This window comes from Dendrobium catenatum, unplaced genomic scaffold (assembly GCF_001605985.2).
Source record: "Dendrobium catenatum unplaced genomic scaffold, ASM160598v2 fragScaff_scaffold_611, whole genome shotgun sequence".
NCBI classification, from domain to species: domain Eukaryota; kingdom Viridiplantae; phylum Streptophyta; class Magnoliopsida; order Asparagales; family Orchidaceae; genus Dendrobium; species Dendrobium catenatum.
This window is the reverse complement of record NW_021319073.1, coordinates 78339-91259: the sequence shown is the minus strand read 5'-3', so window position 1 is coordinate 91259 and position 12921 is coordinate 78339. Positions and strand designations below refer to the sequence as shown.

Genomic DNA, 12921 nt, shown 5'->3' with positions numbered 1-12921 from the left:
TACATGATGGAATAGACGAAAGTGCAAACTTCATTGCTGCTAATGCTATCAGCTTGTCAGCTTTTTCAAAAAATATTTTTAACTATAGTCCGGAAAAAGGAGATGATAACCAGTCTTATTGGCTGTCTAATACTTGGCATCCCCCTCCACCCGGTTGGTTAAAAATTAATGTAGATGCTGCCCTATGTTCATCATATAAAGCAGGCATTGGTGGTGTGGTTAGAGATTGTAAAGGAATATTCTTAATGGCTTTTGGCAAATCTTTATCTCATTGGGACATAAATCATCTGGAACTTCTTGCTATCAAATCATTGAAAGAGGTGATCAAGGATTGGATGTTCAAATATAAGGGAGCTATTATAGAAAGTGACAATTCTAATGTCATTAAAGCTATACATCGGATAAGGAATCAAGGGCTCAAAGGTATGGATGATTTCGATTTTTTTTAAGAGTTTAATAATGTTATTTTCAATTTTGTTAAGAGGGAGAGCAATAAACTAGCGGATTTGTGTGCTAGCTATGCTATTGTTAGTAGCTTCACTTGGGAAGACTTATGCTTGGATAAGGTTCCTCCTTCATTTATTAAAATAATGAAGGAGGAATCTACTTTGTAGTTATTTTTTCTTTCCTGCTTCTTTTCATTAATGCAGTTACTGCTTTTATCAAAAAAAAAAAGGATGACCTAGAAAATTACCTTTGAAATTTTGAAGCCATTTCGAGATACTAATGAGTTTTAGTGATTCATTGATTTTATTAATTCAGTAAACATTGAAAATCCGGAAAGCATATTTACCTTTTCAATCTATCTTCTTTGTTTCTAAGATTTATTAAGAATCTGTACCACTTTACTTGGTAATTTTATCATTTTACTTAAATTTATTATGAATTTTATAAAATTCTTAGCCAATCAAAGTATCATTCCTACTTTAGAATTAGGATTTCATAACTGACCTCTTCAATCAGCTAAAAATTCAAAGATTTGAATCACAAACCAATCATGATCTAAAGAGCATCTCTCGAAATCTGAACTATTTAAGAGTAGCTTATGATTTTTAATGATTTATTTTTTATTAGCGCAATTGATCTTTACAAATTAAGAAATCATATTTACTAATTTCAAAATATTTCAAATTATTTTTCTCTTATTCCATTTGTTTAGTAAGAGTTTGTGAAATTTTAATTAATATTATTATGATTTTCTGTGATTTAATTATGCTTTTTACAAAATCATGGGTCCATTAAGGAAGAAAACCTAACCTAGAATTAAGGTTTATTTATTTCTAAACAAATGACCTTAAAAATTTCATGAAATTGAAACCATAGGATTAAACATGATTCGATTCAATCTCTTAAAATTTAAGATCATTTAAGCTTTAAAAGAATTTTAAAGAAATTTTTTAATATTTAGGAATTTATTACATCAGTTTAATGGTTTTATTAGGTTTTAAAATTTGTATCCTCTATTCTTGAAGATCAAACAAGTACTTTAAAATTGGTTTCAAGATTTATGATTCATTTAACATTAGTTATAAATAATCCATATTTAGGTTCTTTTAGGTGTGTTGATCATGAAAAATCTAATTAAATTAAACCAAACATCAAACTCAAACGAGAAAATTTGCAGAAGTTCAACAAAACGTCAGAGAACTTCTCATTTAAATATCAAAACAATTGGATGCAATGAAGGCGCATAAGTAATTACCCTCAAACACTAGAAACGAAATCACTTTGTCAAACAAAGCGACTTACGCTCTAACTTAGAATTCATTAGATCCTCTCAAACACTGATTTCAAAGAGGGATTAATCAACAAATTTGGTTAAGTATTTTAGAGAAATTAATTTTCAAAGTTTAACATATTTTTTTAAATTTAAATCAATTAAAAATTAATTTTATAATCTACATTGGCAGTGGACCTAGTGTGATTTCCACATGGCAAATGCAGACTGGATGATCCAATACAACAGGGAGATTGTGCATCCATATGGATGAACCAAACAATAAGACCTGAGTCAAGAATCTATTCACTTATCATCGGCAATCTAGCCTGCCTCATGGTGTGAAATAAAATCCACACCATTCGTGAGGCTTGACGAATTGTCTCATGTATTCAATTTGGCTAGAATAATCCATCACACGAAATAACAAGATCAATGGTTCTAAATTCCGGGTTGAAGCATACTTAAATCCAAGAAGAAAGCAAATGCTCCAAATGATTGGAGAGCTTCAATGAGATGGTAAAGGTGTATCTGAAGTTCTGTTGGATTGTCAACATGTCGATAATATTGTAGGTCAACAACCATCATATGTTCATCAAAATTAAGTCTTCTTGCACTTACAAAGAGAGCTGAGGGAGAGAAAAGTTAAGGAACACTTAGAAACTCACCGAGAACTCAGAGATAAACTCCTATTACATGCCAAATTTGCTCAAGCATGTCCTATTTATTAGGAAAATCGGATGAACCATAGCAAAAATCTAGCCATCACCAGTGATGCCAACTAGCCAAGTTATTATGGATTAGCCAATGGGACTGGAAAAAAGTATCCTAAGCCATTCTTAAGATCAAGATAGGTTGGATCAGCAATGGGCAGGTGGATTTCTTATGGGGCTATCATCCTTGCTTAAAACGGCTGCATGAGCTAGCTCTAGTTGTCTTATTGAATAGGTAAGGTCTAGGAAGGACTGGAGAGTCCTGTGGGGAACATGTTTTGGATTGGTTTGAGTTTGGTAAGCTTGAATGGCTTAAAAAATCTAATTAGGGCTCTAGTCAGAGAGTTGGCGCCTTTAGGTTAGCCCATGTGGGTTGGGTAAGCTAGGGTAGCTAGGTTAGGTCCTAACTAGGCTTAGGCAAAGTTTGAAAGGATTTGATTTATGTTTCATTAGAATTAGTCTGATACTCTGATAGAACTTAGAATAGGTCATTTTAGGGTTTTGGTAAAATTGGGTTTGATCATGATCGATAGGAATTGACCATAGGTCATGAGTGAGCCCAACTGCTCCTAAAATGTGCTCAGGCCATTTAAACTTGATGCCAAAGTCATTGGGTTTGATTTGGTTCATTGAATTGAATTCAGGTGATTTCAGGTTAAGGATAGGTCTTGATCAAACCATATGTTTTGACCAAGGGACAAATGGGTTGATAAGCTTTTTAACCCTAGGGTGGATCGAAGAGAAACCAAGGACATCTCGAGTGATTCCTATGGTAATGGGCTATATATGTTTAGCCAAGGGTAGGTGCCATAGGGCTTAAAAAGGATAGGTCATTCCTAAGGTTTTGAGCTTTCTTATAATTGACCTGGGGTTAACATAAGCCTGACCTCATAGGTTCCACTACCTACCTAAGAAAAATAAGAATACCAAGGATCATTGAATTGCTTCTAGGCAAGTCTAGGGTTAACTAGATCATAAATGCTTCAATTAAAACCCTAGGGATCACCTAATGTTTATTTGGGTTTAGAATTTTTGTTTGAATTTAACATGCTATAAACAGATCTATAAATGTTGGAAAGATTTTTAATTTGCTTAGGAAGGTCTAAGGTAGACTCGTAATGGTCCTGCATGTCACCTGGGCCATGCTATGGTTGACCTAATTCATGGGTCTCAAGTGTCTAGTATAAGGCATGAAGTTCTCTAGAGTTTTGGGTTTTATAAGGCTAGCCAATGTTAAGTCATTAGGAATCCACTTACAAGAGTACTATAAGAAAGGCCCTATACTAAGGAAGTCCTATAAACTAAGGTTAAACAGAAAGAGGAAGTTTGTCGACCTGATTAAAAAAAATAAGGTCAACATACTTCAAATAAACATGGAGTGTAGGAACATTAGTTATCAAAGATTACATCAAAAGAGAAGTACAATATCATCATTAACATTACCAACTATTTTGGAACAACTCTAGGTATCATGAATCTCCTTAAGTTTTTTGTAAGTGTTGCCTACAACATCAAATCTATTTAAGTGCAAATATTATTGAATAGCTTCTATACAGTTACCTTTGCCACACCTTTTTCTTCCTAATATTTAGGCACTAATATGATCTACCCATCATATAGATGCACTTTCTACTCTTAGTTGTTCCTGCTAAAATATGAGTGTTCTAATTCAAATTAGGCTATCTCATCATCAAGAATGCTTATATTTAAAGTAAAATATAAAGGAAGGCTAAAAAACAAATATTTGAAAAACAAACCAAAAGCAAAGGCAAGCAAGAAATAAGAATCTTTTTTATCATGAAAACTAGCTAATATATGCCAAATAAAAGAAGCAAGACAAAAAAAAATGAAAGGTAATAGAAAAAAAAATCTCCCAATTCATTGTATGATAAAAAAAGATAGATGATCAGTATGTATAGAAAAATAAACAAGTTAAATCATGTACCAAAGAAACATTTACATTTACAACCAATAAAAGTTAACATGATATACCTCAATGTCAAAACGATATGGTTGCTTCCCAAAATTTACGGTCACCCTGAAATAAAAATCAGCAAATTTACATTAGGAGTTCAGCATAGTTTTGATAACTGTTTGGTTTGTTGAAAAAGGAATATAGAGTATTCCCAATATAAGATTTGTTTATATTTTGGTGTTTGATTTGATGAAGGAATGCAAAGTAAAGTTTTGGTGCATTCTAAATTCACTCCGTTCATTTTTAATGCATTCTAAACTCGGCCATTTTCAGTCAAATTCTAAATACACTTCAGGTTGACGTTGTTGTAACCATCGGCACTGCTACCAAAAGATTGCCACCGCCACCGCCAACACCAACGTTGGAATTTACACTACATTCACTTTATTACGAATCAAACAAAAAAAAAGTAATCATCTGTATTAATTTTGCCATCATCCAAATAATTTCAAAGACTCTAAATAAATTGCATTCCATAGTCTTTTATTTTACATTGCATTCCTTCTTCAGTAAACCAAGCAGCCCCTCAAATAAAAAATCCATTGCTATTGAGATAAGTTTATGCATTCCACAAATAAATTGCAATTGAACATTTCTACTCCCATGACCTACACATATTCCGATTACAAACTATGGATGCCTATATTAACTAGATATATTTCATTACTTTGCCCAACTTTACTGTTAAAACCATTTGTTTCCAGATCTAACTTGTTCATCAGTTCACAAAAGGCTAAATTAAAGGAACCCTAAATAACCAACGCCAATAACTAACTGACAAATATAAAATCCGAAATGGCTCAAATGCCTCAATGGTTTTCAGCAATTATAAATCAAAAAATATTTCTCAGACAAAAAAATACAAAAATTTCATATTTAAAACTACCATAAGTTTCCTCCCATCACAATAACATTAAAAGAATAACAAAAGGCAAATAAGAAAAATGAGAATTCGAAGAACATAAGTTGTACCAAAATTAAAAATATTTGTCAGACAGAAAAACACAAAAAAAATATATATATATTCAAAAACAAAAGTAAGTTTTAACTTTCATCCCATCACAATTAGATTAAAAGAAAAATGAGAAAGATCAGTATTCAACGAACCCACTAAATTTCCTGGAATAATGCCTCCAAGGCTTCCTTTTGTAATGTCATGTCTAGTTCTGCAATCTTTTATTAAATTAAGTTTGACACCCTAACAAAGATGGACAAGCTCCAGAAGTGTTGCTAATGGTTTTGAAGCCATGAAGTAGACGCAAGTGCAATAAAAAGGTTTCCCTCTTATGTTTCCCAAGCAAATCAAAATACTGATATGCTAATTCTTTGAAAAGAAAATAGAAAAATGTTACAAAAGAAATCATTTTTCTTTTACTTCCAACATATCTAAATTTACAAGGGAAAAAAAAAAGTGCTTCTATATTTGCACATAATAAAAAAACAAATTACACCATATACAAATGTACCAAGGATTCCATCAGCCTACACTGAGGAATTAATTTGTGCTAACAAACAACAAAATCACCATTAATTCATGTCATATTGGATGATCCCTGATTGCACTGATGATTTGATCTTAACTGTACTTTCTCGATGAGACATTTTGGAAGGATTTGATCGAACTGTACGAACCCTCGATCAGACAATACGATCCCTCAATCAGATTGTACAAATGACCCGAGGCTATAAATGGAGGATTTATTTTCACTTTCTTCTTCAACCTTCACCACCCTTTCTCCTCCTAGCTTAACTTGCACTCTCATCTTCCTAATCCAATGGCTCATAAGTGTGGAAGACTTGCTCAGCAGCCTAGACTTGATGACCACTTCCAATCTGAGGAAGACTAGGCCGCATACAAATGCAATAGGGAGGCTATTAAATCTCAAACGTCCCTTAGCCCTTGATCCCATGGCCAGCATGGGGATCTATGGGAGGCTCACCTGGATCACGCTGTTAAATCTCAACCGTCCCTTGGCCCTTGATCCCACAGCCAGAATGGGGATCTGTGGGAGGCTTACCTGGATCACGCCGATCTCCTTCTATATTTGGGTTGCTGATTTAGGAAGGATTATATTAAGGCAATTATGCATGATTCTGTAATTATTTATTTCTTTATTAAGATATCTTGTATATATCTATAAATAGGGATAGCTTTGTTTAATCAAATTAAAGCCTTTTTCCTCTCCAAATCTCTGAATTCAATAGATTACAGACCCAAAAGTGGTGGACCAAGAGCACTTATCTTGTCAGGTACTAAATTTGTTTGTTACTGCATCTCTTCAATTCCTGATCTGTCTAGCCTGTCCTTTTCATACTGAGCTCTTGTTAGAATTTGAGGGAACAGCATCTCCACCATGTCTGAAGGCTTAAGGAGAGAGATTCTTCAGGAATAGAAAAGTTTGTAAAGGTCATTCTTTACCTGGTAAGGGAGAAGGGCTTCTACGGCTAATAGAGTGCTAAAAGAGTGTGATATAATGCAATACCCAAAGAGGATGACCTTTACAGAGTGGACGTAGATCAATTTTGACTTAAACATTATAAAATATGTTTTGCATTTTCTTTACTTTTCTACATGCACTTTAATTTACTTTGCTTATCTTTGTGAACTTTGTGCTTGATAAATTTTTGGGTTAACTCTTGCTTGAAATTCAATAAAACAAAAAAAAAATCATAAGCTTCTGCATATTAGTATGATTTCAAGAAAATTTTTTTAAAAAAATATCAATTCACTCTCCTCCTCTTAGTGTGTCATAGCACTTTCAACACCTAAGATAGCCCTGGTTGATAAGCCCCACCTCGTGTTTATGCTTCTTCTTATAATTCACAAAGGAGGATAATTGCATGGATCAAGTTTCCTCCTCACGTCTCGATGCACGCACAACTCTCACTTCCTACAAGAAAGGTTTTACCCGTTCAGCTAAGTTGTCTTTGGGTCATTCTAGATTACCAAACTCTAATTCTGCCTAGGTAAAAGAGCTAGGATGAATAATAACCTGAGGTTGCACTAGGTTGAGCAGAAGTTAGCCCCTACCCTAGTAATTCCATCCATAGTTGCATCTATTCCACATCGATTCATACAATTAGACAACCTTGCAAAAGATATACTGCAATCCAAAGTGATCAGTTCTCTCCATTGGTGGAGAGCATTGGTGAGGAAGGCATTGCTTACATTATTGTGACAATTTGTCTCATCACTCCATGTTTTCAACAAGTGGCTTCCACCGACAACTCTTTGATCCTTGCCTAAAAGATTAGGGCTCTATCTATGTGGATTCAACTAGGTTAGTAAGCATCAACTCATTTTGGGGATTGCAGCCTCCATTGCCCAAGTATGTAGGACACAAAGCAGCATAGCTAACAACTGAGAATTTTAGCAACGCCCTTCCTGATGACTCCTGACAGCACCTCGACAAACATCTATGATGCCACCTTTGATGTCATACCAATAAGTCATCATGATCAATAATTCCACAACAGCATAGCAACGCCCTCTATGTCGAACAAGTGAGCTTCCCTCACAAGTCTACGGAGAGCCAAAAGTTCCTTCAGATTCATCCAAGTAGCATTATTTTGAGTATCTCTCCAGGAATACCCCTCACGTTAAGTCAACGAATTAACTCCACATACATGTCAAGAATATTCAACATCAATCCCATTTGCCTCAGATATTACCAAGAACTGTCAAGCCAAAAGATTGGATACAAAAGTTCATGTAGTGCCTAAGCTACACTGTCACGCTCATCAAGGTCACCATTCTGAGGGCCATAAACCTTGTTCGCAATTTCTTTTTTGAGCATAATCAATCAGGAGGTCTCAATAACCCTTCATTACACAGGGGAACCTGAGTGAAATGGAGTGGATAGGATTTCGACCAATAACAAGTCTATCCCAGTTAGACAAAGTCCCTATCTGGTCCCTCAACCATCGAGCAATTGAATCTAACAAATGATGATGCATATTTATAGTGGCTTACCATTGAGGAGGATACAAAGAATTGGGATGACCTTGGAGATGACATGCTTGATGAGAAATAGATGCCCCCATTCGATCCATCATATGTACATCACCGTCCGAAATGAAGCCCTCCAATTCCAAAAAGTGATGTAGTGCTAGATGGAAATATTAGTGAGAATGATCAGCTCGCAACCTCCTCATCATATCTATTTAATGGCTCATAGAGAGAGATGCCCTATAGTTGAAGGTCCCAAAATTAGACTTGAAGGCCCACTGAAGGAGAATTGCATTGTGGATATGAAAGCTACCTTGGCGTGAAGTACTTTAAAGAAGACATTCAAGTTAGCCAAAGAAGGAATCAACTCCATGGCAAGTCAATGGCAAGCAAAGGAAGGAGCCTAACACTTCCCTCATTAATTAGTAAGAGTGAAAGAAGCAAAAAGAGGAGCCACAATCATAACAGAACATTTGGCATTTGGCCAACAATAGACAACATCATGGTTGATTAGTATAGCAAACCGATAAGGGCCAATTAGTCCCTAGGTGGGAGGTGACAGATTGGGCAAAGAAATGAATCCATTGGATTTCTTTAGAATTTTTTCTTATTATAAATTTTCTAATAACTCCTAAATTTCGGGCTTTTAGATTGGTATTTCCTTGATTTTAGGAAATAATTGCTTCAATCTAAGATTAAGAGTATTTAGATTTTGAATTTTAAGGAGATATCTTATCCTTGATTTTAACAATTACCTCAAATTTTAAATTCTTATTTGTATTATAAATAGGACTTACTAGAAGCAATGAAAAGCAAAATTTTAGAATGAAGATCTCAATTTTTCCAAGCTCTCTCCTCACCCCATCGTCCTTCTTTCCCTATCCATCGAACTCAAGTCTAAGGTAGCAATTAAACCGATTCTTACTCTCTCTCCTTTGAATTCCTGTATAGGTCGAGAGCCTTCGGGTCCGAGGGAGGCCAACAAGCAATCAAATCTCACTTTGAAAGTATCTAATTGCAATATTAGATCGATAATAGTAAGTTTATTGGGTAGTAGTTACATATTGAAAGAAGAATTCCAAAAATCAAAATAGAATGAGAAGGAAGTAATCATCTATTAACTTTTCTTACAACCTTGCAAACAAGACTATTTAAGCATCCAACCAAATCCTTAGTTAATTGTTCCATTGAGACTTGATGACCCAAAGTCAATTAGTTCAAATTAGGTTATTTAGGCTTGACTAGGGATCCAATTGAGGCAAAGCAAGTTTCAAGCAAGACCAATTTGGACGATTAGGATTAGTGTGAGGTCAACTAGAACCATGATAGGTCAATTAGGGCCTATCATTCAACGAAGAACATTTGGATTTACAGCAAAAACTTCAAGTCAATCACGTCCAAATCAAGAACCATGTTCAGGTCAACTAGGAACATGGTGAAATGGGATATATATAAACTAGTTGAGTCAATAAACATTGTGGTAAGTCACCTAGGTCATGCGAGGTGCTACCAAAGTTAAGCTACGTCACCTAGCCCACATTGAATCACCATTATTAGTGAGTCAACCTAGTATCATTGACCAGCTGTTTTAAGAATAATGAGTTAGTTTAGCTTACATTAAAGGCAGCAATCTTGGAACAAGGTAGAGAACTAAATATGAGGGCAACTGAAGGACCAAATCCCTCTTAAAATTTTCAGAGGTAAACTCTTCCCTTCTCTTTCACTCGACTAGTTACTGGCCAGTTAACAGAGCTCATCAGACAAAATGATTTAGATTCACTACACAATGTCAGTCGTGACACATTAAATCACATGCAAACTTATACATATGCACAAATAAGGTTTGTTTACTACAATTCTCTAAATCTACCAAAACTCAAAGATGAAAAGTTGATGCATGAAACAAAGCCATTGGCAGCATTGTAGCACACAGTCATGATGACATAAACAGATGTCACTTCAATTGCAGGCTAAAACTTCTCAGTCACGGAAAACAATCATACTCTTCATTTGTTCCGTGAACAGCAATTGTTGGGTACAAAAGACCTTTGATATCCTTACAGACGGTTCCAACAAGTTCTCCATTTTTCCTGTAAGAAAAGTTGCAAAGTTCTCAAAAACGTATTGGCAAAATAATAAATTTTCAAGGTACAATGGAACAATAAAAAACTTAGGAAACTATATCAGAGTAAATTATTGATCAATTATAATTTATAAGAAGGATTTTAATTTCAAAAACTTAATATCAGAACATAGAGGAAACTTAATTGGACAAAAAATTGTGTTTTGTCTGACTGAAAGAAGCTATGTTGTTGCTCCAAAGAATTCTGTCCTTGTTCCAACATATCCTTAAGAAGTGATATGAAAACTTAATGATATCAACTGAACACCAACTATGAAGAAGTGCTTTAACAAGGTATTAGTTGTCACATGGAATCAAAAGAAATGAATTGGGTTGACAAGACAGCTAAAACAAATTCTTTTTTGTTTAGAGATAAAAAAGGATTGCCAGGTGTTATACATCTTGATATGACTATCAGAAGCTGGACACATGTGATCATACATTTACTACTAACATAGCCCAACGGGTTAAAAAAATTCAAACAAAAAAGAGCAATCATCTTACGTGAAGAAAAATTCCTGTGTAGAGTAATTAATTCCAGCACCTACAGTATCATCAGATGTATATTTTGGGCCAAATGGTTCTCCTTTTTCTTGCCCATGGTAAAGATATCCATCATCCCCATGATACCCACAACTATTAGCTTCCCATCTGCATTAAAAAAAATTTAAGGAAACAATTTTGAGGAAAATGCAATAGCACCAACAAAGAAAAAAATATATAGCAATGCAACACAGAGAGTTTGGAAGTGGATCGTGTATGGAGTAAGATACAAGAAGAATAAGATTGATCAAATTAATATATATATATATATATATATATATATATATATATATATATATATATATCCCCAAAGATTGAGAACAATAAACCAAGATACAACTATTTCACAAAATTGGTAAAAATTTGGCATTATCATCTTATTACTACAAATAGTCTCATTGATTGAATCAAAATCATTGTGGCATATGCAGAAGCTTAAATCCAAGAGAAGTATAAAAATCACTTGATATGCTTCATCCTACCTCAAACAAATATTATTACAAGAATAGAGTTTCATCTCAACCACCATACTAAATTCAAATTCAAAGATTTAGAAGATGTAAATTTTTAGTGTATAATATGGAAAGAAGCTGAATTGGGTAAAGTGTGGCTGGAACGTACACTTTTTATTGACAATATTTCACATTTTAATTAAATATGGCTAGTAGCAGAGTTCTCCAAATTTGAACCAATACAATAATTTTCCTCAAAATAAATTTTATGAAAGGATTCGCTTTAACCTACAAATTCTACCAAGTTTTCAAAGTCTAAGATAAAAGCCAGTTTTAATTAAATAGCTAACAGAATAGCAAAGCTGAGATACATTATTCGAGAAATTGAATTTTAAAAACCTAAAACAAAAGCTTAGGAACAATTTTTTTCAAAAGACAATTGCAGATGATCGCCTGAAAGGTAATATCAAATGAAATCAAGAAATGCGATTTAATTCTTTTTGGCTTACCCAGGTTTCCTTCGGAGGTTGAACTCTTTAGTGGTGAAGCCGATGGCTATTTGGCCCTTTTGCCCGGCGTTCTTGACAGTCATTTCGAAGTAGTAAGCGATCCTCCTGGTTGGTGCCGGGCAGTTGGCCTGCACGGCTCCGACATCATAGAAGTGTTGAGGACTTCCAACATACTGCACCGACATCTTGTCCATGGACACCATTTGGAACATGCCGGAACTGTTAAAGGTATTGAGGTACGACGGCTCCTCCTCGTCCGTCTTCGCTGCCGAAGAGGACTCTGCCCACGCCGAAGCCCATCTAGACGAGAGATTGAACAGGTCAAAGGAACCTTTTCCAGCCGCAACCGGATCTTGCTTGCTCTCCATTGTCAAGGGGCAGAATAACCAGAACGCTCCCGCTATAAGTCCAATTCGAACCGAGAACAACACTAGATAATGGAAACGCTAGGAGGAATTTCGATCGAGGAACTGCTCGTAATATCTCCGCCGGCGAGAAACCCTATCACGGCTAGGAACCGAGAGATGGGTGAAGGTGCGCCAAAGCGACATGAAGTTTTGGATGGAAAATACCACGCGTGCGATAAATTATTAGATGGAAAATACCAAGCGTGCAAGAATGATATTTTATCTTTATATATATATATATATATACTAGTGTAAATACACTTGTATAATATATAACAAAAAATTTTATTATATGATATATATATATATATATGTATGAATATAGATGATTTATAATTCTATTATAAATGAATTAAGATTAATTGAAATAAGATATTATATATAAAATAACATCCAATTTAGGTTTATAATACAATTTAAATTTATTTAATATATACGTTCGAAAGAATCTAATGAATTATATCTTGAAGATAAAAAATTCAAGTTTTAAAAGATTGAAAAATTTCTGAAGAAATGTATTTTTTTTATCATGGA

The 12921-nt window shown here is 34.5% G+C and overlaps 1 protein-coding gene across 1 annotated transcript in view; it reads right to left on the bottom strand.

Moving 5' to 3' along the window:
- The window catches only part of LOC110091847 (ran-binding protein M homolog), an 85400-nt gene extending 72816 nt beyond the window's left edge, over window positions 1-12584 (bottom strand). The window contains exons 1-4 of the mRNA XM_020816098.2: window positions 11981-12584; window positions 10981-11127; window positions 10358-10444; window positions 4423-4468 (exon numbers count right to left, since the gene is read on the bottom strand). Of these exons, the coding sequence (XP_020671757.1) occupies window positions 4423-4468; window positions 10358-10444; window positions 10981-11127; window positions 11981-12348 (648 nt within the window). The 5' untranslated portion in view covers window positions 12349-12584. The remainder of the gene's footprint in view (window positions 1-4422; window positions 4469-10357; window positions 10445-10980; window positions 11128-11980) is intronic.
- Between the last annotated feature and the right edge of the window lie 337 nt (window positions 12585-12921).